General features: G+C 40.2%; 1 protein-coding gene across 1 annotated transcript; it reads right to left on the bottom strand.

The window, feature by feature from the left end:
* Positions 1 to 27608, bottom strand: LOC139638814 (phosphatidylinositol-3-phosphate phosphatase MTMR1-like; the record flags this gene model as incomplete). Its single annotated transcript, XM_071512852.1, has 19 exons — positions 27399 to 27608; positions 25491 to 25596; positions 25358 to 25381; positions 23289 to 23312; positions 17558 to 17642; positions 15832 to 15926; positions 15221 to 15328; positions 14218 to 14316; positions 13329 to 13412; positions 11039 to 11188; positions 9532 to 9720; positions 9030 to 9215; positions 7953 to 8111; positions 7808 to 7855; positions 5542 to 5634; positions 3561 to 3674; positions 3197 to 3240; positions 2965 to 3097; positions 1 to 263 (listed from the first exon to the last, which is right to left on the bottom strand). Coding segments are annotated over exons 1-19 (2111 nt in total), but the record flags the coding sequence as incomplete, so codon positions are not given.

Genomic DNA, 27608 nt, shown 5'->3' with positions numbered 1-27608 from the left:
CAGAGGGTGGTGTGTAAAGGGAGTTCCTGTGATGTGTGTGTGTGGTGTGTCCAGAATGTGGTGTATAGGGTATTCCTCCAATGTGTGTGTGTCCAGACGGTGGTGTGTAGGGGAGTTCCTGTGGTGTGTGTGGGGGAGGAAGTGTGTTCAGAGGAGGAGGACAGGGAGTGGGAGGCGGAGGTCTCCCTCTGCAGCTCCTCCACCTTCCTCTGGAGCTCCGCCCTCAGGACCAGCAGCTCCTTTAGCGTCTGGTGCACCGGCATCTGATGGAGAGGAAGGCACACAGAGAAAAGACAAATCAGAATGGTGGTCAAAAAAAGGCTCCTGATACTTCTGGATGGATAACTCAACTTGTTTTATCATTGCAAGGACAGTCTTTATTTATTGAACATATATAATTAATGTGATTATTAGGTCAACTTAAAGGATTTTGGTGTCTGCAAAAGTAAGTGACAGCACTTCCACCGTTTTTGTAGAATGACCCAAGATCGTTTTCTCAGCTACAGTGGTAAGCAAAACATTATGATGTCACAGTGAAGTTGACCTTTGAACTTTTGGATATAAAATGTCATCACTTCATCATTTTATCCTATTAGACATTTGTGTGAAATTTTGTCACAATTAGCGTATGAATTCTTGAGTTATGGCCAAAAACGTCTTTTGTGAGGTCACAGTGACCTTGACCTTTGACCTTTGACCACCAAATTCTAATCAGTTCACCCTTGAGTCCAAGTGGACGTTTGTGCCAAATTTGAAGAAATTCCCTCAAGGCATTCCTGAGATAACGCGTTCATGAGAATGGGACGGACGGATAGGGATGGATGGATGGACGGACAACCCGAAAACAAAAAACATAAAAATGGAACCAGGGCAAGGTGGCGGGAAAACACAAAAAAACATAAAGCAAGATGTTAGCTTCAGGTAGCCAACCTGAGGTACAAAAAGGCCCAGCAACATTGCTGTTAAGAGTTGCAATGTCTCATTTAGACATTGCAATTAATTTGGGTTTTTTCCATTTTCACTGCTGAAAAATGCGAAGTGGTCCAAATGTGACTCTGGATTCAAAGACTCAATAGGGAGAAAGAGCTGTACTGGGACTTTGGGTTGGTCTACCTGGCAGTCTTGCAGTTCTAATGTTGGGAAAGGACTGGAAACCCAGTGAATAAGACAGCAGTTAGCCAAAGTGTAGATGCTGTAGGTGTAGGCTAGACTTTTGACAAAAACTGTTAAAATTGCTCCAACAAAATTAATGTAGAACAATCCTGAGGGTTCCAGACAGTAACTAAGCATTCAAGCATTACTAAAAAACAAAAACAAACACAAAATCTGTGTAAGATAAAGGTAACAAATATACTGTAATTAATAGTAAACTACCACCTTTTTAACACTTGTCCTGTCAAGAAAAGTAAGCTGCAATCTTGCCAGTCACCTAGACCAATGGCTTTCAATCATGTGAAGGTCCAAGTCTGCAAGTTTTCATTTTTCATTTCATTTTCCAAACAATCACTACAGCAGCTGAATGTGCTAATGAGTTCTACCCTCTCTGGTTTAAAGTGTGCTAATCACTGAAATTAGCTGCTGTGGTGTTGGAATGAAAACCTGCAGACATTGGACCTTGATGGCACATGATTGAACACCACTGGTCTAGATAGGAAGCTGGGTTGTCCACTGCCACAAATTCAGATAGCTACACAACACACTTGATGATGAATCTGTTCTGTGTTGAACACATCTGTTATAGCCAGATATATCGATCAGTAGCTAGATTACCAGATCACTAACTGGTTCAAGTGTTACAAGTAGCTGGTTAGGTAAGCTATGTTTGAGAGTTGGTCAACTCCAGGGTAGCTGGTTAGGCTATGTTAGAATGTTAGATAATCCCTAGGTAGCTGGTTAAGTAGGCTATGTTAGAAAGTTTGGTCTATATTAGAATGTTAGCCAACCCCTATGGGTAGCTGGTTAGTTGGGCTGTGTTAGAAAGTTGGCTAACCCCTAGGCAGCTGGGTAGGTGGACTATATTAGAATGTTAGCTAACCCCTAGGTAGGTGGTTAGGTGAAATATGTTAGAATGTTAGCTAGCCCCTAGGTAGGTGGTTAGGTGAAATATGTTAGAATGTTAGCCAACCCCTGGGCAGCTCAGATGCACATCGTCAATAATGCTGCATTCAGTCATATTGGATTTACCATAAATATGACTTGGCAAGTGGGAAAAACATTCCCGTCAACCTCCTAGTGATCATAATTACGGTAGAAGGATAGTAGGATAAATGGGTCTTTTCTCGTACTTGGTGTCAAACAAAAGAACCATGTTTGAACTGAAAGTGCAAGTGCAATTAAAAAAGAAAATTAGCAACAGTCCATACATCTGACTGCCTTTCATGTGCCAAGCTCCAAATAGAGCGCAAAACTGTCCTTCAGCATTTTGTTTACCATGCGGAGGGCCTCTGGTACGAATGACACTCTGCACTGGATGGTAGAGCTCCCCTCTTGGGAGGCACAGGTGCCGCCTAACAGGGAGCAACTGACACTGGGAATAGAGAGTTTTGTCCCCCAGGATGTCGTACTCATGTCCTCTATCCCTAGTTTCAAATGCTCCCTTAACAAGTCAAGAGAAAGAAATGTAGGTGGACTAGATACATTTGGTCACTGAATTGTGAAGTGCTTACTGGTCTTATGTCTTTCTGTTTTGGTTGTTGACTAGTTTTACTGGTTAGATTGTGGCTTTCTGTTTTGGTTGTTGACTAGTTTTACTGGTTAGATTGTGGCTTTCTGTTTTGGTTGTTGGCTGGTTTTACTGGCCAGTCTGTGGTTTTCTGTTTTGGGTTTGAGCTAGTTTCAACCGGGCAGGTCAGCAGCCTGCTGCCAGGAAGACAAACTCCACCAAGCTGGTATGTCACCATCTGACAGGGATACCTTAAACATGTGCACCCACACAGTTCATCACCCTTAAAAGAGTCAGCCTACCTGTGGCCTCATGCATGGGTTCCAGCGGGTATAATAACTGGTCCACAGCTCCAGATGTCTGGAGGAGGCCAGCGGATACAGAACATGGTGCTCATAGTCCACATAGAATGGGTTGGTGAAGTCCTCTGGCTGGCTGGAAGGGAAGAAAAATAAAAGTCAGTCAATTTTTCAGCCATTCTTTTACTATCAGTCACTCAGTCCCTAAAATGAATGAATAAAGCAACCATCTTACCTGTTAATGTAGGACCACAGTGAAACTGTTTTGGTCTGCACTTCCTAGACAAGGCAGAGGAAGTAGGCAGAGGCAGGAGAGAAAAGAAACAAGTGGCAGGCTTGAAAAGGTTACAGAGCTCAGAAGTCTCACAGCAATATTGACATAATGAATTTTAGTTCCATTTTATTATGGGTGAAAAGTGCCTACAGCTGTCTTTCTGTTCCCAAAAAATGGTATATAAACATTCTACTTCGCATGTACAATTTTCCACTTTAAGTATCAAATGTTTACCCATCTAAAATATCAAGGTATCCCCTTATTTGTCAACTGTCACTGCTCTAAAAAACCCACTACCCTCCGTTAATAGAGGAATGGCACATACCTTGGCGACCCTTTCCTGTTCGCTGTTATAGAGGAATGTCCCGAACAGGCAGCTGTAGAGGTGGTCCAGCACCGTGATGAGGAACAGCTCATTGAACTCAAAGGCTGCTGGGAACTACAACCAAGACAACATAACCTGTATTTAACTGTATGCATTTGTCTCCATTTTTACCTTATTTTATACCACGTTTATAAAATATATAGCCTACCTGGTCAGCATCAAAGACTTTAAAATATTGGTAACACTTTACAATAAGGGTCACTAAGTTAAGGGTTAGTAAATGCTTAATAATATTAACTTACCCTTAATTAACAGTTAACTAATGTGTAATTTGCTAATGGTGTTCATGTTAACTAAGGTATTAATTTATACATTATTTAATAGTTCATAAAGATGACCTATTAAATAATGTATAAATTAATACCTTAGTTAACATGAACACCATTAGTAAATCATTACCAGACACATTAGTTAACTGTTAATTAAGGGTTAGATAATGCTTATTAAGCATTATCTAACCCTTAATTAATGTACCCTTATTGCAAAGTGTTACCAAAATATTTTAACTAGCTTAATTTAAAGTCCCAATCAGTAAGTGTAGTATGGCGCCCTCTGCTGAAACACTGTTGCCCTATTACTGTCTACAGTTTGATTCACTGAAGACATTTTTTCACTCAATTTACAGATTGAGCTGCTGATAAGAGGACTACAAGATATGTCGCTAAACATGAGTCTTACATGTATTGTAACTAGGGTTGCAAAATTCCGGGAATTTTCAAAGTTGGAAACTTTCCATGGGAATTAACGGGAATTTATGGGAATTAACGGGAATTTATGGGAATAAACGGGAATAAACCAGGAATTTACTAAATTGAAGGTATGCTCTTAATAGGGAACTTAAATATAGTTGGGGAAAATATATTTTAGCATAATCCTGACTAAAACAACCAGATATCATGCAAGTACAGTTGAATATCTATGCTATTCCTCAGTCACATGCACACATAGCACACTGCTTACTGCAGGGCTGTTGAGACCACGCCCCCTACATGCAACTCAACATTCATGTTTTTGTTCTTCAATGAAAGAATTGATTGTTCAATAAAATATTTAACACTTGATAAAGTTCTACTTACAAATAAATCTGTTTTAATTGTATTATTTTGGATGGATGTCTGCTTATAACAAAACAAATATTTATGCTTGGATATGATACCTTTCCATTAAATTACACTCAATTCCCAGTTAATTCCCAGTTAATTCCCATAAATTCCCATTAATTCCCATAAATTCCCATAAATTCCCATAATTCCCATGGAAAGTTTCCAATTTGGAATATTTCCAAAATTCCCCAGCTTAACTTCCCATGGAAATTTACCGGAAACTTTCCGGAAATTTACCGGAAATTTTCCACCCCTTTGCAACCCTAATTGTAACTAGGGCTGGGCGATATGGTTGAAATCAATATCACAATAATCATAAGGATCATAAGGATCATTATCAACAACATTTGAAATTAATGTTCATCTCATTGGACCGAATGGTGATGTTAGGTGTGATGTCAAACAAAACAGAAATATTCAAATAATATTCCTACCATACCTCATTTTATAAGTTTTTAAGTAAAATTTGCTTGTCATCATCAATTCAGACAGCAGAAATGTGTGTCACGATATCAAAATATCTTCATATCATCACGATATGATTCCACTGAAAGACGATAAACGATAATATTGAATTATCACCCAGCCCTAACTGTAACTGCATGTTACTGTATATTCATTTATCAAAGTTGAAAAAAGCTTATTTAACATGGAACAACCTCTCAGTTGAAACCATCACTAACAACAAGAGATAATAAATATAGTCTGATTTGATGGCTACAGCTGTGCAGGTCTGGTTATGACTCATCTTGGGTTAGCAGCTCTCCAGGTTTTGGAGCCTGGGTCAGAGTTCATAAGGACTGAGGAAGGAGCCTGACCTGTCGAGTCATCTGCCAAACACAGTCGATGAACTGGATGAAGAGAGGCGAGCGCTCCGAATTGGCGTGGTTCTCATCTCCGTGACCCACGCGCTACACAACAGAAAATCACCTTTCAATACAATTATTCATCATTATCAACAATGCCAAATCATCTATTAGTATTTCTGATTGTCAATTTGTTATCAATAATACTCAGGCATGAACAGATCAACTTGGTGGACTACAGCAGTACAATAAGCTCACTCAATCTGTGTCAAGCCGCCCTGAATAAAAAAGACAAAGGATATTCAGGAAGAATTTTCAAAATGAAACCCATACTGATGAGCATATGAAGGCTTTCATTCCAAAGTGCTATATATCCATTTTGGAAAAATTTTGCTTCCTAAATTTCAATTTCAAGTCAATATTTAAACTGTTTTGTAAGTAAAGGTCTTAAGATGACTCGTAACTTTTAACAGTTACCCACAATGGACGTTTTTAATGGAACTTTAAATTTAGTTTTTTTGTTTTGAAGGCCGGTCTAATTCTAGCTTTCTCTGACTAGTGTGGTGCTGGTGATCTAGCGTTTGAAAAGATGGCAGGGCGTCTTCAAAGTTAAGTGTAAATATGTTATGTAAGCACAGTGCTAACAGTGTTGACTGTGCAGATAACCACAGAGGCAATATTTTTATGACATCTCAAAAAACATTTTAATATTTAAGCAAAAGACTGCGGTCTCAATTTGTACCAGCACAGTGCTATCGTCAAACTTACGTACTCTTAACTTATGTACTCTTAACTTACGTACTCTTAACTTATGTACTCTTACCTTATGTACTCTTACCTTATGTACTCTTACCTTATGTACTCTTAACTTACGTACTCTTAACTTACGTAGTCTTAACTTACGTACTCTTAACTTACGTACTCTTAACTTACGTACTCTTAACTTACATTCTCTTAACTTACGTTCTCTTAACTTACGTACTCTTAACTTATGTACTCTTACCTTACGTACTCTTAACTTACGTAGTCTTACCTTACGTACTCTTAACTTATGTACTCACCTTATGTACTCTTAACTTACGTACTCTTAACTTACGTACTCTTAACTTACATACTCACCTTATGTACTCTTAACTTACGTACTCTTAACTTACGTACTCTTACCTTATGTACTCTTACCTTACGTACTCTTAACTTACGTAGTCTTACCTTACGTACTCTTAACTTACGTACTCACCTTATGTACTCTTAACTTACGTACTCTTAACTTACGTACTCACCTTATGTACTCTTAACTTACGTACTCTTACCTTATGTACTCTTACCTTACGTACTCTTAACTTACGTACTCACCTTATGTACTCTTACCTTACGTACTCTTACCTTACGTACTCTTAACTTACGTACTCTTACCTTACGTACTCTTACCTTATGTACTCTTACCTTACGTACTCTTAACTTACGTACTCTTACCTTACGTACTCTTAACTTGCGTACTTTTAACTTACGTACTCTTACACTGTGAACTCTACACAGACATTCGTTCTGAATTATTTTTTCAACTTTCAAACCATGTTGCAAATTGTAATGAGTACGATGATTTAAATAAATTGTGTGTAGTTTTAGCTGGTAAATATTGTATCAATGAATGTGCCAAAGCTTTGCACATCCTTAACAGAAGACATTCATTCATGAGTGTCTAAATTTTATAATGCAATACTAAGATTGTTTTATATTCTTTGTGTTTGTGTGTGTGTAATATGACCTCTATTTTTGTGTGTGTGTGTGTGTGTGTATATGTATGTATATGTGTATCAATGTATCTGTACGAATGTATGTACTTATGTGTGTGTATTTGTGTGTATGTATTCTAGTATTTTTTTATGTGTATTATTTTTAGCCTGAGTCCCATAACTCTAAATGAGTGGTGCCCAACTTCCTTTTCTATTGGGGTACTGTGTTTGTTGTTCTGTTTGACCTGTATGTTGAGAAGTGACACATAAATAAAATTATGTCTATCTATCTATCTATCTATCTATCTATCTATCTATCTATCTATCTATCTATCTATCTATCTATCTATCTATATCTATATCTATATCTACATTCGCTAAAATAACAATAGTTGTAACGATGACGATACTGCGATGGCACTGTTTACATATATTGAGCCGACAAATCAATTAATTGGTAGAATAATCGTCAGAATAATTGATTCTAAAAATAATCAATCGTTGCAGCATATGCCAATCCCTCCTTCCCTCTCCCCATTCCTTACAGCAGCAAACTTGTGTCCAAAACTGATCCACTCCTTCTCCACCAGAACCTGGAAACACAAACACACACACACACATACATTACATTACCATGTTGGACAGATGAAGCCTACAGGATATAGTTTCTCTACTGTTGTTGTGTGTGACCTGGAATCCTCTGAGCGTGCGGTAGTGGCTGTCCAGCATCAGCATGGCCAGAGAGGTGAGCTGGGCGGTCCGGTCCCAGCCGTCACTACAGTGAACCACCACAGACGTCTTCCCAGACTCCAGCTTATCAGCGATCCTCACTGCCCCGGCCAGCAGCAGCTAAACACCACAGACAGGACAGGACAGGACCACCGGTAAGCACATTAACAACAAGTCATCTGGTTACTACTCCCTTTCCCCAAAGTTTTACTTACTTACTTACTTTTGTATTCAAACCTCAGTGAGAAAGCTGTCACTAGGAATCTGGGTAACACTTAACAATAAGGGCACATTAATTAAGGGTTAGTTAATGCTTAATAAGCATTAACTAACCCTTTTTTTATTTTTTATTTATTTTTTATTTTATTTTATTTTATAATTTTTCCTTTTATATTACAGACTGGACATCAAACACAACATACATTACATACACAATGCAAACACAATTGACATACCAAAAAAAAACAAAAACAAAAAACAAAAAACGCAGAACCATGGGGGGGGCCATCAATAAATACTTAATGTGGCTTTTTTTTTTTTTTTAAATTTTTATTAGCATTAACTAACCCTTAATTAACAGTTAACTAATGTGTAATTTACTAATGGTATTCATGTGAACTAAGGTATTAATTTATACATTATTTAATAGTTTATAAAGATGACTATTAAATAATGTATAAATTAATACCTTAGTTCACATGAACACCATTAGTAAATGATTACCAGACACATTAGTTGACTGTTAACTCTTAATTAATGTACCCTTATTGTAAAGTGTTACCGGAATCTGATATAAAATAGTATTACATAAGATAATGAATTAAACATGGCAGGACTATTTCCATAGAAAATTTCAACAGACACAAAAACAACAGACACAACTGCCACAGAGATTTTGCCGTGTAAAACATAACCGAACCGATGTGCAAATGCAGCAAAGGAACAAGTAAAGACTATTTGAGGCCTTTCATTTGTATTGATTTGTACATGTGTGTCTGTGTGTGTGTGTGTGTGTGTGTGTGTGTGTTGGGGAATCACCCGGATGTACTCCAGCCAGTGCGTCTGGTCGATAGCGGAGTGCCAGTGGGCTTCGTCTATGGTTGGGTAAACCACCTCCTTCATCTTCCTCAGAGACTCTCGCATCACATGGATGTTGGGGATCTCCAGGAAGTTGAGCTCCACGTTGGGGTAGAAACTCTCACTCTCATACCCTCCATCCTTCGCCTGGTGGTGGTGGTGGTGGTGTATGTTGCAGCAGAGGAAAATTACTATAATGTCAATGGCATTACTGCAGCAGAATCCAAAACAAGTCCAGTTGTGTATGTTTGGCTTTAGATGGATTAAAGCAGTTTAATACAACAGAAGCCATCCAGTAAAATTTAAATACGGGGATAATAACATGATCTCTTTTCCGCCATGCATTTTCTTTAAAATCGATGGCTTTCAAGGGAGAAACATACAATTTTGTGGCAAAAAAGAGGCATATGGATCTTTTCCAGTCCTCAAATGCCTGATTATCATTCTGACTAAAAGCTGGTACCTTGTTGGTGTCTGCCACGCTACTCTGCCGCGCATCAAAGATGGTGAGCTTGTGAGACTGGGCGTTGGCGTCCATGATGATCTGGAGGAAGCGCTCGTCCTCTTTACAGCGGCGGTCTGAAGGTCCAACCAGAGGCTGGCTGCAGCGGATGATGGTGGCCTGAGACTCCGGGTGGATCCAGGACAAGACCTGCAGGGAGAGGAGGACTGGTTAGAGGGCAGGAGGACTGGATAGAGGCCAGGAAGACTGGTTAGAGACCTGCAGTCTGTTGTACCAGCTGGATGTGCATTGGAAACGATAAACTAGGGTGTAAAGCAGTGTTTCTCAACGTGAGGTCCAGGGACCACCAGGGGTCCTTGAGGGGGTTCCAGGGGTTCCCCAGCAAATTGATGAATTGTTAAACTTCAGCATTATTTCATTTACAAGAAGTGAACACAATTAGAGAATGTAGAAGAATGACTGTTTTGATCATAGTTTCTCTGTTATCTCTCTACCTACAATACAGATAGTCATGGAATTCTGGACAAAATCATATCTAACAGTAAAAATATTTTCAGATTTGGGTTTGAGAGACAAAATCTCATCAAATGGGGGTCCGTGGCCCTGATGTGGACTAAATTAGGGTCCTTGATATGAAAATGGTTGAGAATCACTGGTGTAAAGTCTAATCATTACATTGAAATTAGTTAGTTTGACATCAAAGCTGTCTTTGTTTAGTCGCGCCATAGATAAGATAAGATAAAATAAGATAAGATAGCACTTTATTGATCCCCTGGGGGAAATTCGGGTGTCAGACCAGCAATTGGCAGAACAATGGCAAGGCAGTACAGGAAAGGTAATAAGGTAATAAAAATGAGTGATGGAGAAATGAAGCTTTCTGAAGCATTGCGGTTTTCCGACACACTGGGTCGAAAACGGGTTCAGCACTCGAAGCTTCATATGAGATGAGACATGGGGTGTCACGGTTTCGATTCTAAATCGAAAATCGATTGAAATGAGCGTTCGATTTTGACCTTCAAAATCACAAGCAGGTTCTCCCAGTGTTTTTTTTTTCTCTCCACCCCTGCCTACTTGCACGCGTCCAAAGAAAAAAAACAACAACAACATTTCAATGACTACACAGTGTAGCTGCTAGTTAACGAGCTCACCGGTAGCCTGCAGCTGCATTACTTTTCGAGACACCACCCCACCTCTGCCACCCCACTGGGGGACCGCCCATTGTTCCTACGGCCTGTTAATCCGAAACCCCAATAGTCCGAAAAATGTCCCATTGGACCGAAAGCCCATTTGTCCGACGCCCATTGCTCCGAAGGCCCATTGATCCGAAAATACACACTCGCCTACAACTTGTTTCTCATAGATCATGTTGAACAGCCGTCTGGACTGTTGAGCTCTGAAATAAACTCAGTGGACTTACAGTTACTTAGTCGTCTTGGATGCTGCCAAGTTGAACCTAACTTAACCCTGGCTCTTTACCCTCAGCTCAGTGTATAACAGTCATACTGACCGGTATGCGGTGCTTGGCTCTGAACACAGCCACTCGTTTGATGTCTTCATCCTTGATGCTGGTGGGGATGACCAGGATGGAGGGATAGGTGTCACACACCTCGAAGCTGCTGTTCATCTTACTGATGGTCCAGCTCTCGTTGGGAAGACCCTGAAACATAAACCACCAGCCACATACAATTCAAATAACATTTAACATCAATGAATCTTGAATTAAGGTATCGTTATATATTAATATTAAATTCATGGCTGCATTGATTTGTGTGGTGATTATGTTTAAATGTGGCCTGTCCTGGGTGTGTTGCAGCACCTGATTGTGTTTACATGGCCTGAAGGTTAAGTGGATAAATATGTTGCAATATTTGGGGGATTTGCCTATTCGGTGTAAACAGACAATGGATATTAACATACCAAATCCTTACTAGGCCTATCTGCAATACCTAAAAGGTTCCTTTTAAGTTGCATTTTTTCCAAAAATACACAGTTTAACGAAATCGAGGGAACGCACGTTATAGTAAAACTTTTTTTTCTCTCCCAATGGCCGCTCCAGGGCTCTGTACTTATGCGCTCATACTACTTGTCATACTTGTGCTTTGAGATGTTGGCTTGTAGTTGAGGTGGTACTTGGATGCTTCGCTTTGATCAGAGGTGGTACTTGGTTAAAAAAGTTTGAGAACCACTGATTTATACTATTCCACTTTCCTGTGTAAACCAGAGATGCAGCACCTCCTCCCCATGCCGTCTTCTCCAATGATTGACTTACCCAAACCATGATATGATACATCATCCTGCTGCTGCAAGCTACAGGTGTAACAGTCAGATGAAATAAACTAGAGGCCAACTAGCAAATGAAGTCAAATTTGATGCACACACTATGATGGACAGCAGTGTGTTGCACATGAAAAAAAGAATGCAATGGAAACTAGTGGTGACTCAAGACTACTACACTGTAGACAATCATAGCTACATTTTAATAGGTGCTTGGACCATCTTTTCTAGGATAGAGGATGGACATTCATTTTAAAACCACTCGGGGGCGCCACAGCTCTATGTCAGTCTTAAACCCCTTCAGCTCCCGGAGCGGCCGCGGTTAACTCTGCTCTGACTCCATGCTTTGTCTTTCTCCTTCTTAGCTCTTTTAGTGTCTTATAGGACTAGTGCTCCGTGCCGACGGGTCTGTGGAGCTCCCGGGGGTCTGGGCTCCTGTCTGGTGTGTACCAGGGGGCCGGGAAACAGGTACTTCAAGCCGTGGGGCTCCCGGGAGCTTCTTAGCTCTTTTCTCTTCTGTTATAGGCTTCTTGTTTTGTTTTGTTGCAGAGGGTCCAGCAGGTAAGAGTCCTGTCTTCCATGTTACCACTATCATACAAAATCTGACGTGATTGTACTTGGTCCCCCCCGCAAACAGATGTTCAAATCATGGCAAACCTAGGTGAACTAGCAACCTATGTCCCTAACCTAAGTCCTCAGCCAGAAATCTTGGTGTAGTTTTTGATCAGGACTTGTGTTTTGAACCCATCACCCCTGTTTTAGCATCCTTGCACTGGCTGCCTGTTGATTTTAGGATTGATTTTAAAATTCTTTTAATTACTTTTAAGGCCAGGATGGGCTGGCCCTTCACTATATTTCTGACCTTTTATCCCCCTGTGAGCCGGACGCAGACTGAGATCCTCTGGTAGGGCTCTGCTTGCCATTCTAAGGTCTGGGTTGAAAACCAGAGCAGACGGGGCCTTTGCTGTCGGGGCCCCTAGACTTTGGAACAACCTGCCAGAGGAGATCAGGCTTGCAGAGTCAGTTCCCCGTTTTATTTCACTTATTAAGACTTCTTTTTTTAATAAAAAAAAGCTTTTATTGTGTAGGGTTTAGGTTTTTTTTTTTTTTATTTTATTTTGATTTGTTTGTGTGTTTTATATTGACTGTTGTGAAGCACTTTGTTACCTGTATTGAAAAGTGCCATACAAAACAGTTATTATTATTATTATTATTATCATTATTATTATTATTATTATTATCTGCCACATTGATTAGCTTCACGCTGTTCAATCTAAGCAACTAGTCTGCATTCAAACTGCCTCTCTTTTCTTTTATTATTATTATATTATCTTATTTTCTCTGCGATGGTCTAATTTTTCTACTGACGAACTCTTACGGTATCAAAATGAATTGGAGGATGATATGATCAGATACAAATTCTACACGTCGGGGCTTTAATGTGAGGTGTGAGAGCTGGATCTCATAGCAGCCTGATGTCTCTCGGCCGATTCCCTCCCTTCTACCGTTAAGTCCTTGCTTACCTGTCTCCTGTACTCAGCCATGGGGTCATACACCTTCCAGCCGTCCACAGGAAACTCCTCCTTGTACACGAAGGCGAACAGAGGCTGCAACACCACAGGACAGTTACTGACAGGACTGTCCACTCAGCAGAGAGCAATGTGTTAGAATCCAGTCATCATGGAATGCATATCAAAGTCATACATGGAAAAAAAAAAGTAGTAAAAAAAGTAAATAAAAATAAAAAAGACAAAATAAAAATAATAGGATCCCTTCAGTAATTCAAATAATTAGATTGACAGTACCAGTACATTTAGAAACTGAAATATACATATGACAGGTAGAGCGTATTTAGAGTCTTACATAGTCCCACTCTTCACTAGAGCAATGTTTTTCCCATTTCATATTGTATTGTGCTACTTTGTAATGGTTTGTAGCAATTATTTTTTCCAAAAGAAATTGGCTCTGCCGGACTCCGAAAAACCTATTTAGTTTCCTAAATAGAGGAGTAAAGAAACCAGAAAATATTCACATTTAAGAAGCTGGAATCAGAGAATTTTGACTTATTTTTCTTAAAAAATTACTCAAACTGATTAATCGTTTATCAAAATAGTTGGCGATTAATTTAATAGTTGACAACTAATCGATTAATCGATTAATCGTTACAGCTCTACTTGGGGGGTTTATTACGCTCCCCGCAGAATCTCTCGCATGCTGCTTGGATTCATTTGGGAAGCTTCCTTAAGAGCAGAGCCTTTTCCGCCAAATACAACTGTAAACCATATGTGCTATAAACTGTCCAAACTCCTTTGATGTAAGAGTCTCTGACTGAACCCTAAATCTCATTCACTCTCATTCACAGAACCTATTCCACTCTCAATTAGCCCATTTTAAAATCCTATTGAAACTCACCAGGCTGTTGGAGAGGGGGAAGGCATGCTTGGCCAACACTTCTGCCACTTCTGGCTGGCTCTCCTCTCTCTTATAGGCAAACCTCAGACTCCTCATGTCCTGATGCAGAGAGAACATGTGATGAAGGCTCAAGCCTCAGGTTGGCAAATGTTAACAAGAACCGGAGACTCGGCACAGTTGAAGAGATTCTCAATATTAGCAATTCTGTAAATGGCACTTGTTGAGAAAAATGTTTGCTCTCCACTGCAATCGCAACAGAAGATATATTTTCTCTGATTCCTCAGCCTCTACATGAGAGGGAATATGGCAAATTAGGCTAATACAGGACAATATCTGTGTGAAAAGTCTGAAATCATACGGATAAGTAACTATATATTATTATTGATGAAAGTGTGTTCACAGACACACGTCAGGATGGCCAAGTGGTCTAGACCAGTGGTTCTCAACCTTTTTCATATCAAGGACCCTAATTCAGTCCACATTAGAGCCACGGACCCCCATTTGATGAGATTTTGTCCCTCAAACCCAAATCTGAGAATATTTTTATTGTCAGATATTATTTTGTCCAGAATGCCGTGACTATCTGTACTGTAGGTAGAGAGATAACAGAGAAACCATGATAAAAAATAGTCATTCTAAAATGACAAAATAATGTTTAACAATTCATCAATTTGCTGGGGACCCCCTGGAACGCCCTCAAGGACCCCTGTTGGTCCCCGGACCCCACGTTGAGAACCACTGGTCTAGAGCTCCAGCATTTCAGGTCTCTGGATCCCACTTGTGAAAACTAGTTATGATCCTCATTTAGCTGACTTTTTTTCCAGTCTTTCTACACCCTGTATACATCTGATGGTGGCTTTCTCCAAAATGTATTTAGAAATATGCAGACCTTGTTACTCCCTCAGTGTGTGGAGGAAACAGTTAGTACATTGAAACGTTATCTCAAATTATTATGTGCCTGTGTGTGTGTGTGTGTGTGTGTGTGTGTGTGTGTGTGTCCTACCTTGCAGACCAGCTCCAGTCCTCTGGTGTTCTCTCCATGGTTGGGGACGCTGATGGTTTCTAGGCGACTGATGGCTCCCAGGTTCACATCAAGCATGAATGGAGACTCCTGGACGAATGGAGACTGGAATTAACAGAGACCAGGACTGGAGGAAGGATACTGGAGTTAAACAGTACTCTAGACCAGTGATTCTCAACCTTTTTCATATCAAGGACCCCTAATTTAGTCCACATTAGGGACATGGACCCCCATTTGATGAGATTTTGTCTCTCAAACCCAAATCTAAGAATATTTTCATTGTCAGATATGATTTTGTCCAGAACTCCATGACTGTCTGTATTGTAGGTAGAGAGATAACAGAGAAACTATGATCAAAACAGTCATTCTTCTACATTCTGTAATTGCGTTAACTTCTTGTAAATGAAATAATGCTGAAGTTTAACAATTCATCAATTTGCTGGGGACCCCCTGGAACCCCCACAAGGACCCCTGGTGGTCCCCGGACCCCACGTTGAGAACCACTGCTCTAGACTCTCGTCAATGTCAGATAACTTATTTAAAACATTAATTGTCTAAATTAAAAAAAAAATAATAAATGAAATATGTAGTACCCTGTCCAAGCTGGCGAAGTAGAGCTTGTAGTCTGTGATGGTCAGCGTCCCGGTGACCAGACCACTGAACGGACAGATATACATCACATCCTTGGCTAGATGTCACACACACACACACACACACACACACACACACAAAGGTGGTGAGCAAATTGTAAATGACATTCTAAATAACATGTTAACTTAAAGGAATATTGGAAATACTATGCCACAGCGCATATGCTAATGATTTGAGATGAAGTTAGGTAGCTTGTACTGTGCATTAAACATATACAGCGTGCTAAATGTTTTGTATTCTTGTAGTTTTATATCTTATTGTTTTATAGGTTACAGAAATATTTACATTTTATATTTTATTTATATATTTTAGCACTCTTAACTAATTAGTTTAGCTTGAACTATCCTATTTTTTATTGCTGTTTGTTATGTGTGAATGCACCGTCAGGATTGACACTCAATTTTGTTGTCCTCTGTGCAATGACAATAAAGGAATCTGAATCTGAATCTGAATCTAAAGCATTACAATGCACTTCAGCAGACTAAATGCTGGGCATGCAAAGGTGGAAGTGCTACCATTCTACTCATCCCACAGTGGAAAATATTAAACTTTCTATACAAAACCTGTGTATTCCCTTAGTAAAGGTGCAATAAATCATATTTTTTACTGCCCCATAGCACAAAATGACCATAATATACAGTATACTGCAGTGATTCTCTCATATCAAGGACCCCTAATTTAGTCCACATTAGGGCCACAGACCCCCATTTGATGAGATTTTGTCTCTCAGACCCAAATCTGAGAATATTTTTAATGTTAGATATGATTTTGTCCAGAATTGCATGACTATCTGTATTGTAGGTAGAAAGATAACAGTGATCTATGATCAAAATAGTAATTCTAAAATGACAAAATAATGAAGTTTAACAATTCATCAATTTGCTGTGGACCCTCTGGAATGCCCTCAAGGACCCCTGGTGGTCCCCGGACCCCACGTTGAGAACCACTGGTATACTGTATGTGTGGTGTTGATAGGGTTGTTAATTAATACCAATGACTCAATGTGTTCGGGGCAAAACAATAATAGTAAACCAAACTTGTCTTGAGGAACCAGGCAATGTTGCAGTCAGACACAATTCCAACTATGTGTATGTCCAGTTATTTTAGTCCAAACAAAAAGGATAACAAGGGCTACAAAAATGCTCAAAAAAAAGGGGGCCTTGCAACTCGCTCTATCAAACGAAAAGTGATCTTGGCTTCAAAATATGCAAAATAAACATAAGCAGTCAAACACTGTGAAGCACCACTCTGTTTCTACGCAGGCCTGTGCCATGAGTTGCCTTTACTCTGTAGGCATGGTAAAGGAGAAAGAACAAGCACAGATCCTGTCCAGGGTCCAGGTGAGGGTTAGGGTTAGGGCTATAATAAACAAAATTCTACGACTGTCAAGAAAAGTATTTCCACTGAGGATTTCAAATATTTAACAAAACAACAAGGCAAACATGGCAACATAAAAGCCGTATTATTACAGTATTTTTCATGGTGATTTATTACCTCTTCACTTGACGTTTCTGTTGGATCTCTGCATCAACTAGCTAGATTACTCCTCTGTTTTGTGAAATATGACTTTATCATTTATGTCAGAGACCTGTCCATGTTGTTGCATTAGCCCTCTTTATCCACTTTCAAACAAACTACTGGACCTACAGATTGACAGGGTGAACTTACCCTCAGTCTGTATCGTCTCTCCTGGTACCAGAGGAACCTGGTCCTGCATTTGGACCTGCTTCCTGTCTCTCAGAGTCTGCAGGTTCTGCACAGAACAACGACCAGTTAGCTGGACCGGTACAATCAGCATAGACCAGCAGCTTAGAACTGTGTACAACTGGAGATTTTACTGAACATGTTCACAACAAGGTTTTACTGAGATGTAATTCATCATTTGTGCTTGTGAGCTCCTATGTTCTAGCACAGTGGTTCTCAACCTTTTTCATATCAAGGACCCCTAATTTAGTCCACATTAGGGCCACGGACCCCCATTTGATGAGATTTTGTCTCGGATCTGAAAATATTTTTTATTGTCAGATATGATTTCGTATAGAATTCCATGACTATCTGTATCGTAGGTAGAGAGATAACAGAGAAACTATGATCAAAACAGTCATTCTAAAATGACAAAATAATGAAGTTTAACAGTTCATCAATTTGCTGCGGACCCCCTGGAATGCCCTCAAGGACCCCTGGTGGTCCCCGGACCCCACGTTGAGAACCAGTGTTCTAGCACAATGTATCAGAAGGGTGGTCTTGGAGAGGCCGTCCTCCAACCAGAGGAGCTGGTTCAAACCCTCGCCCTGCTGAAGTGTCTTTGAGCAAAACACTGAATCCTTCCCAGCTCCAGTGGTGCCGACCCTGACCTCTAAAAGAAAAAATGACTATTTCCCAACAGGGAGCAACAGGCTTTACAGTTTGTCACAAATCTCCCAGCAACCATGAAGGTCTATTGCACAATTGGCTTTGTGTAAATAACAGAGGTGGGGACTCAAGTCACATGACTTGGACTCAAGTCCCAGTTTTAATTGCTTGAGACTTGACTTGATGCATGAAGAGAAGATTTGAGACTTGACTTGACTTGGGTTCTGGTGACTTGGGACTTGACTCTGACTTGAAACGTTTTCTAAAGTCTTGACTTGAGATATTGTGTTTGTGATTCCTATTAAATTATTGCACTGAAAAATCCTAGATATTTAGTTTTCTTTAAGATATTAAGTTGATACTGGACTCTTGATTTGTTCTGACTTGACTTGGTGTTCTATATTTAGACTTGAGACTTGACATTAATGACATGGACTTGACTTGTTAATCTACATTTAGACTTGAGACTTGTGCCTCAAGACTTGAGACTGTCTTGGGACTTGACTTGGTCGCACCTCTGGTAAATAATGCATAAATAATGTAATGCAAACATTACACATATGTTCAAACCAGGCTAGAAAAAGACAGATATCTAAAAAAAAAAAAAGATGTGTACCAAACTGTGGCATGGCTGTAGATCCATTCATCAACTTTAGAAGTGAAAGTGAATTAGTCTGATAAGGTAGATTTGATCCTAAATGTAGGTTACTGTGACACAAAGTACACTGTCTTGTCTTTAGCCCTAGTCTCTACTCAAAACACTCTGAATCGTAGCTTGAGAACAAAACCGTTAGCTAGCTTAGCTGACTAGCCAGCAGGATAATTTTACAAAGCAACTGATGTTAAAGGAATAGTTCACCCAAAAATTAAAGAACTGGTCCCCATTGACTTCTCCTGCCAACCTCCCTGTGTGTTATATGGACTAACAAATTTCACCTGTGTTTCATTTGGCATGAGGGTGAGTAGATGATGACAGAATTTTCATTTTTGGGTGAACTATTCCTTTAATGTTAACATGAAACTAGCCACTGCTAATGCTTTCAGTGGATTCAGTGGATTAGTGGCTTTAAACAGACAACAAGGTGGAAATTGGAGTAGGACACATAGGATGGCTGAGATAGAAGGAGAGGAGAAATAAGGAAGAGAAGGAGAGAGAGGCAGCAGGAGGAGGCATGCAGACAAGGGGAGAGGGAGGAAGGAAGGAATGAGAGAAAAGAGAGAGAGAGAGAGAGAGAGAGAGAGAGAGAGAGAGAGAGAGAGAGAGAGAGAGAGGGAGACTTGCCAAAGCATGGGGAGGAAGCTCAGAGTCACTTTCTCCATGGTAAGAGAGCTGTTCACATGTATCCTGGCCCAGGGGAGAGCAAGCATGGGGGAGAGAGAGAGAGAGAGAGAGAAGAAAAGAAAAGAAAAGAAAAGAAAAGAAGCGTACTGAGTTAGTACAAGCAGAGTAAGAAAGTAATGCTATTCTCAGTCTGAAGTGTGTTCAGAGCTGGTGGTTTCCATTGGCTAGGAGACCGACACAGACAGGAAGTAAGAGGTTAGTGGGCGGGACTCTGTGGACAGTAAACAGGAAGTACAAGAACACAACTCAATGACATAATCACATCCTGTTCACTTAGTACGCAATGAAGTCTGCTTTGTTTAGGGAGAGAATATTAAAGGCACTGTGACACACTAATGGAGACAGCCTATTAGCAAGCAGTTTAAACCAATTCAGGAAGTGGATTTTCTTAAAAATCAGTTTTCTTCAAAATATTCACGTATGCTATCTTTAATGAATTAATTAAGAATGGATGTTCTGTCATTAACGTTAGGGCAGTTTACTTTACATTTTGAATGAATTGACCTGAAAGTGCTGGTCAGATGTTAATAAGACAGTTGACTACTGGAATGCACAAAAAAATCACTCAAGCATAACTCCACCTCCGCCATTTTGGACCTGGACTGTAGCTCATCAATTGCTTCACAACAGACCTACCGTATTTCCTCTAATATTGGCCCGGGCCTTTATTTACCTCAGCTGCAGAGGGCACCAGGCCTTTATTGGAAGCAGGCTTCTATTAGAGACAGGCCTTTATTTCTAATTCCCTCTGTTTGATAAGTATATTTGCTAATATTTTAGTACGAAGCCTCCCTGTTTTCTGATCTGCTTCTGTTGGGGTTCGTTAGGTAGACGTTTTTTTTTTTTGTTACTGCGACGCATTACCGATAATTACGGTAATCGACGACGGCACGCTCCAGAGACTTCCCCCGGCCGAGCCGTCTTGTGGCATACTGCCATCTTGTGGCACTTGTACGTTACTACAAACTACAGTTACATTATATAACAGGCACCAGGAGTTTACCGGTATCCACCGTTGTTTTTTCCTTTGTTTTTTTTCCCCGGCCTGTATTTGGAGCCGGCCTTTATTTGTTTGTGTCGACCACGGCCCCGGACATTATCGGAGACCCGGCTTTTAATTGACTACCGGCCACTATTAGAGGAAATACGGTATTTACATCTTGCTTGCCTGGTTGTGCAGGTCTCCAATACAGTACTAACAGGCCACTCTGAAAATCGACCTCATAAGTCTTTTTCAACACACTGATGAGACATGTCGGCAAAAAGATGTCATGTCTCATGTGCAGTGGTGGAAAGTAACTAAGTACATTTACTCAAGTACTGTACTTAAGTACAATTTTTAGATACTTGTACTTTACTTGAGTATTTCCATTTGATGCTACTTTATACTTCCACTCCACTACATTTCAGAGGGAAATATTGTACTTTCTACTCCACTACATTTATTTGACAGCTTTAGTTACTTTTCAGATGGAGATTTGACACAATGGATAATATAACAAGCTTTTAAAATACAACACATTGTTAAAGATGAAACCAGTGGTTTCCAACCTTTTTGGCTTTTGATGTCTTACAAAAAGCAGTGTGTAGTCGGGTCACATTTCAGATGTCTATGAGTTGTTAACAGCTCCACCAAATAGTGATTTTTCCCTCTAAACCTCACATGGTTTCATTTCAATAAATGTTCAAATGATCCAATATTTCAGCAAAAATCAAAGATTAGAGAAAAAGTCCAAAAACTGAAAACAGATTTGTGTATCAGAACTTTGTTTTTTCTTCTTTCCTCTCCCATTAATCATGTCACGACCCCTCGGATTTATCCGGTGACCCTTTGGAGGGGCCCGACCCCTCGGTTGGGAACCACTGGACTAGACTAGCTAACTGTATATAAAGTAGTTCAAACTAGCTCCACCTCCAGCAGCTACAACAGTAACATGCTGCTTACACACTGATGCTTCAGTATTAATAATCTAATGATGTCATATATAATAAAATATCAGTCAGAGGGACCAAACCACTACTTTTACTTTAATACTTTAACTACATTTTGCTGCTAATACTTATGTACTTTTACTTAAGTAGGATTTTTCATGCAGGACTTTTACTTGTAATGGAGTATTTTTACATTGCTGTATTGGTACTTTTACTTAAGTAAAGGATCAGAGTACTTCTTCCATCACTGCTCATGTGTAAGGGTCACTGTGTTGAAAAAGACAGGCTTTCAGTGCATTTGGGGTTGATTTCTGGAACAGCCATTGGCCCGTTAGGACTGGACTGGAGAGCCACATCCAGGCAAGCAAAATCCACAATCCAGGTGGAAAACAAACGTCCATGAGTCATGCTTTCAGGAGAGATTTTAAACAGAGTCCCATCTTAAAAGTTAGTGAGCACCTTGACAAGCTGACAAGAAGGAAGCAGCTGAAAATGAAGATTAGATAAGATGAAACTTTATCAATACCTGAGGGAAAATCTGGTCATTGCAGCAGCAAAAGCAAAAGGACACGACCTCACATCGCTACATATGCACAGTAGACATGTACGGTACATAACTATACATTTTGTCAATATATTTACTGACAGATGCTGATTGCATATGTACAGGTGTGCTGCTTTGAGTACATTACTAGCTTTCCACCTGGAAGAAGGGAGAGAGGTTATGACCAAAAGCCTCAACATGGACACAAGGACCCATCAAAAAATAACAAAATAGTTATTTTGTCTCAGTCATCTAGTGATGTAAGATCCATAGCACAGAGTTATGGTTGGAATTAAGGAATTAAAATGAAACATTCTGCTGCCATAATTGTAGTAGTCAGTTTTGTATGTTAATTTAATATTTAATATACAGTATATTGGGTAACGCTTTAGTTAAAGTGGTGCTCATAAGTAAGTGCGTCATGAGGCATTATAAGTAGGGCTGGGCGATATGGAGAAAATCAAATATCACGATATTTTTGACCAAATACCTCGATATCGATATTGTGACAGTATTGTAGGGATGACTATTGGTGCTTTCACAAAATATTTACACAATGAGATTTTTGATAAATAATCATCAGTAATGTGGATATAATGACTAAGTGGGTAAAGGCAAATAATAGAACAGCTAGAACAGTCTGGTAAGTTCAGAAAATGACATCACTTTACTGTAATGCAGCCTTTAAAACCAGGAAAAGACACTTATGCCATATCATGATATTACGATATCCAAAATCTAAGACGATATCTAGTCTCATATCATGATATCGATATAATATCCATATATTGCCCAGCCCTGATTATAAGGCATCATTAGTGCATTTTAAGGCATAAGGCATCATAAATGCATTGACAGTTATTATAATCAGAGAATGATATAATAGACACAATGTGCAAAAATATTTAGAGGATTGAATACTTCATGGGGCAACTACATAGTTAATAACATGATATTAAATTTAATGTAATTTTCTGATGACTGTCTTATATTATATTATATTGTAACATTTATCTATGCTTTTATTTATTCTTTATACCGGAGCTGAGCTGTCTGTGTGTGTGTTTAACACTTTGGCTAAAACTGGACACACACACACACACACACACACACACACACACACACACACACACACACACACACACACACACACACACACACAGGCATGCGTGTGTGTGTATTTAAGTATTTATTACTAAAGAAGCTGATATGAAGACTACAATTCTTACCATCAGATTCGGCCTCTTGGAAACCTGGGGGGGTTAAAAACACCAAGTACACAGGGTGGGTTACACACACACATACAGTACACACACAAAGTCAACATACACCCCTACCCCACCCGGGATCTACCCTGCAGACTTGCATGACAGTTGAATGTTTATCCATAGCACACATAAAACCATAACAGGCCCGGACTAACAAACCGAGGCCTCCTGCAAAAAGCCAGCAAGACAAGACTGTGTATAATAACAAACACTGCGAGAATTATGAGCTATGAACAAGCCAGGAATGCATAGTTCCCCCAGCACTGGCAATGCAGCAAATACACAATTTCCTTCATTCGAGGAGGCTTGAATGTTGACTCATTACATTACAATACACTGTCATTACAATACACTGTCATTTAGCAGACGCCTTTATCCAAAGCAACTTGCAATAAGTGCGTGTTGTCAGTAGTACATACATTAGTCAAACCAACTGTATATCACAGTCTTCATCAGCTAAGCCTTTAATAGGAATAAGTACTATTTGTAGAGTCAGAGTTTGTTTTGTTTTTTTAAATTGAGGGTGGAAGGGGAAGATCGTTGCATCAATGGCGTCACCGGAAGTCCCTCCAAACAAATCATTTTATTCTAGGGGACAAGTTGAGCCTCCTTAAAGGAATAGTTCACCCAAAAATGAAAATCCTGTCATCATCTACTCCCCATCATGCCAAATGAAACACAGGTGAAATGTGTTAGTCCATATAACACACAGGGAGGCTGCAGCACAACTTGGTAGCAGCCTTCTCCAAAACAACTGAAGTCAATGGGGACCTGTTCTTTAGAGCTCCAAAACAAAAACAGACAAACAATCACACTGAATAGAAAGACCTATACACCATTATTTGTTGCAAATCAATCAGCTGTAGTTCAGATTTGCACTAAATGATGGTGTAAATATACTGTAGGTCTTTTTGGAACTCTGAAGAACTGGTCCCCACTGACTTCAGTTGTTTTGGAGAAGGCTGCTATGGAGTTGTGCTGCAGCCTCCCTGTGTGTTATATGGACAAACTTCACCTGTGTTTCAATTAGGCATGAGGGGGGAGGAGATGAGGACAGGATTTTCATTTTTTAGGTGAACTATTCCTTTAAAAGTGGTTGACCTTTTGCAGAAGACCACCTTTAACCAAGCTGTGCCGATACAGAAGACAAAAGCTTTACAGAACAGCTGTGGTTCTGAGGGGCAGCAGGGGGCAGAGGGAGATGAAGGAGAGCCGACAGCCTGCAGAGAGCAACGAACGCAACGCGAAAGCAACTGCGGGCTCAAGTGGCAACACCAGTGCAAGGTACTTATTACTAAAGTAGGGCATGCAAATGAGCAGAGGCCCATACTTGTTTAGATTGTGCAGTCACCAATAAGGATGTACAGGAAAAGGCCTAATCAATGATCTGTTATTCAGGCCTATTCTTGATTGTGTACAACATCAATCAATGTTATCAAAATGAAAGATTAATCTTGGTGTTGGCTGTAACATTTACTTAGTATTTTGGTGGAAATATGCTTTCTTTTAAATTGACCATGTCAAATATCATAATGTAAACATTCTGTGTTCAAGAGTTAAACTATGAATCATTTGCCAACCAAGGGATAAGAACCTGGGACCCCAGCATGAAGGTTCACTGTCTGTCTGTATCTCTGTGTCCCACATCTCTATATCTACAGGAGGGTGGGAGCAACAAAGTGACTTATAACTAAATAATCCACTTCTCACTGCATGGAAACAGTGCCAGTCCAGTTTTCCACGAATAGCTACAGTTTGGAGGCGGCTGTGGCTGGAACAGAGACTAGGTGACCATCAGGACTCAGCTCACTGTTCAGCACAAGAATGTTGACAGCTGGTAATCTGTGGACTTTTAACTAAACAACAGCCCTGTTTGGCCCTGCTGTAGACAGCAGGCTACTGAAAGCCTGAAGCAGATCAGCTGAAAGCACCTGGACACACACACACACACAACACACACTAAACACACAACACACTAAAGCCTGCACACATGTGCATACTGTACATACTGGCACTGCTGCCAGCCTTACCCTGAAATCTGGTCTTCTCCCAGCCTGCCAGTTACAAAACACAACCTTATGAGAAACACTGTCAGGAAACGGTGGATGTACTGTGTGTGTGTGTGTGTGTGTACTATGGATGTGTGTGTGTTCAGTCAGCTACCTTGCCATCCCTGCTGATAATGTCAGGGGGAACTGTTCCTGAGATCTGACTGGAGATGGTGGCTGCGATCAGCTGTTTACACCACTCTACATGAGAACCTGTTGGACTGGAGAGAGAGAGAGAGAGAGAGAGAGAGAGAGAGAGAGAGAGAGAGAGAGAGAGAGAGAGAGAGAGATGCTCTTAAATGGGCTTGGTACTTTGTATTAGTCAAAAAAAAAAACGTTCATACTGTACAGCTTCATACTGTTATTTTGAAAGCTGTGACTAGAAGTCCTAAATGTGATTCTGGCTTGCTTGACATAAGCGTTCACACAGCATATTGGTCTAGACTGATATATTACACATTAATAGTTTAGAGACATGTTAACAGACATGAAGCTTTACACTGTGACTCTGTGTTTACTGTGTGTTTTACAACCAGCCACAGATCAACAAACACAGACAGGATGCAGTCTGTAGCCCCTATACATTAAGGAATGGTCATTCTGGTCTAAACAGCACTATCTTCTTGATTAGGAAACATTCATGTATGATGTGATTATCAGGGAGAGGACAGTTGATCATGTTTTATTATCCTGTCATAAATACATCCAAGAGAGAGAATTATCAATATCTAGATTAGATAGATCAGATAGATGTAGATCACTTATTCCTGAAGCTAGAAATCAGAGAGCGCACTTAAATTTGTGATGTCTAGGCCTGCAAGTCATGATTATTTCTTCTTTTCTTTTTTTTTTTATTAGGCATTCAAGTGATCCACCAAGAAGCACTTAAGCACAATAAAATCTCTATCACTATCATGCTCCACTGTTTATTTTGGTGGAACACTGTTGTGTTGTTGTGTTGAAATACACGCCGCTTGTTGTTGTTGTCTATGCCGAATTGAGGAGTGAGTCATAATAGTTAAAAAGTCGTAAAACGTCATGTTCTCCAAGGTTTGTACGTTTGCCGATAAACAAGAGGGAACTGAAATGCCAGATTATTAAACTGAGTTTGGCACGAAATTGTGTCCATACTGGAGAAGTGCGCGTGTCTGGGCTACAGGGCGACACGGTCTGACACCGCCCAGTCAGCTGCACCACATACCATCGATACTGTCTGCCTTCATGTGACTGGTGATACAGGCTATATCGTATTAGAAAGGCTCAGTGGAGACGTTACGGTTCCAGAAATTTACCCCGATGGCCAAAGAGTTTAGATTCGCTGGGGCGGAGGAGTGTTTTGTAGATGAAGAAATGATGCGATCGCGTCGGAAATGCATTTGTCGTCAAGTAACACCGGAGTAAAGATGGATGCGTTTCCTGATACACATTACACTGTGTGTGTCGCCTACATCCGTGTAGCGTACGTTACCTTGTATGCCTACTGTAACACCAGCATGGATGTTTCTTATACCACAGAAGCCTGTCTTAGTATCTTAATGTCTATTAACCAACCTGAATGCATATAGGCCTACCCACCATTCTGAGCAGTCTAGCCCGTAGCCTTATCTTAACTTAAAAATCATTAGCATTGCTCATTAGCAAAGATGCATAACTCTAACCCTGTAAACCCACCAAGCAACACTAATTTCAATACAATTCAAGCTAGCTATTATAGCTGGTTTACGGTCGCTACCGCCCACCACGGTTTTGGTAGAAGAAGATGCAACAACAGGAGAACCAGTTCTAAAATTTGAAATTTTATTGGCATAAGTGCTGCTTGGTGGATTATATCTATGCCGAATTGAAGACAAGATCCTAGTAATTCAGAAAAGGTCTCAGGTAATATTTTATGGGTTGTGTAGTTTTGCCAATTAGCAAGAAAGCATGACATTTACACGCTATTGAATGGAGTTTGGCGTGTACGTGTTCCCTCAATACAAGAGAGAACTTAAGTTTTAGTATAAATAAGTCGGTGTCTACTCACCTGTCCAGGGCTTCACCGGTGGCCGGTCCGCAGCTCGGCGGGCTCCGGGGCTTTCTGTTCGGACCCGCTCCGTCCGCCGTCCCGCCGACAACGGTCTGTTTCTCCATCTGAAAAATGAACGCTTCCTTCCTGTGTCCCTGTGTTGTGGGGATACGGGTTCCTCTGGTGATGTCGACAGATGAGGATGGGCCTACTGGGGATGATGGAGAG

The sequence above is a fragment of the Centroberyx affinis genome, unplaced genomic scaffold (genome assembly GCF_046629955.1).
Source record: "Centroberyx affinis isolate AG114_WGS23_722 - 3 ecotype Tasmania unplaced genomic scaffold, CSIRO-AGI_Caff_v1 ptg006584l_1, whole genome shotgun sequence".
Classification (NCBI taxonomy): domain Eukaryota; kingdom Metazoa; phylum Chordata; class Actinopteri; order Beryciformes; family Berycidae; genus Centroberyx; species Centroberyx affinis.
The sequence above is the reverse complement of the archived record's forward strand: the minus strand, read 5'-3'. Positions and strand labels throughout refer to the sequence as shown.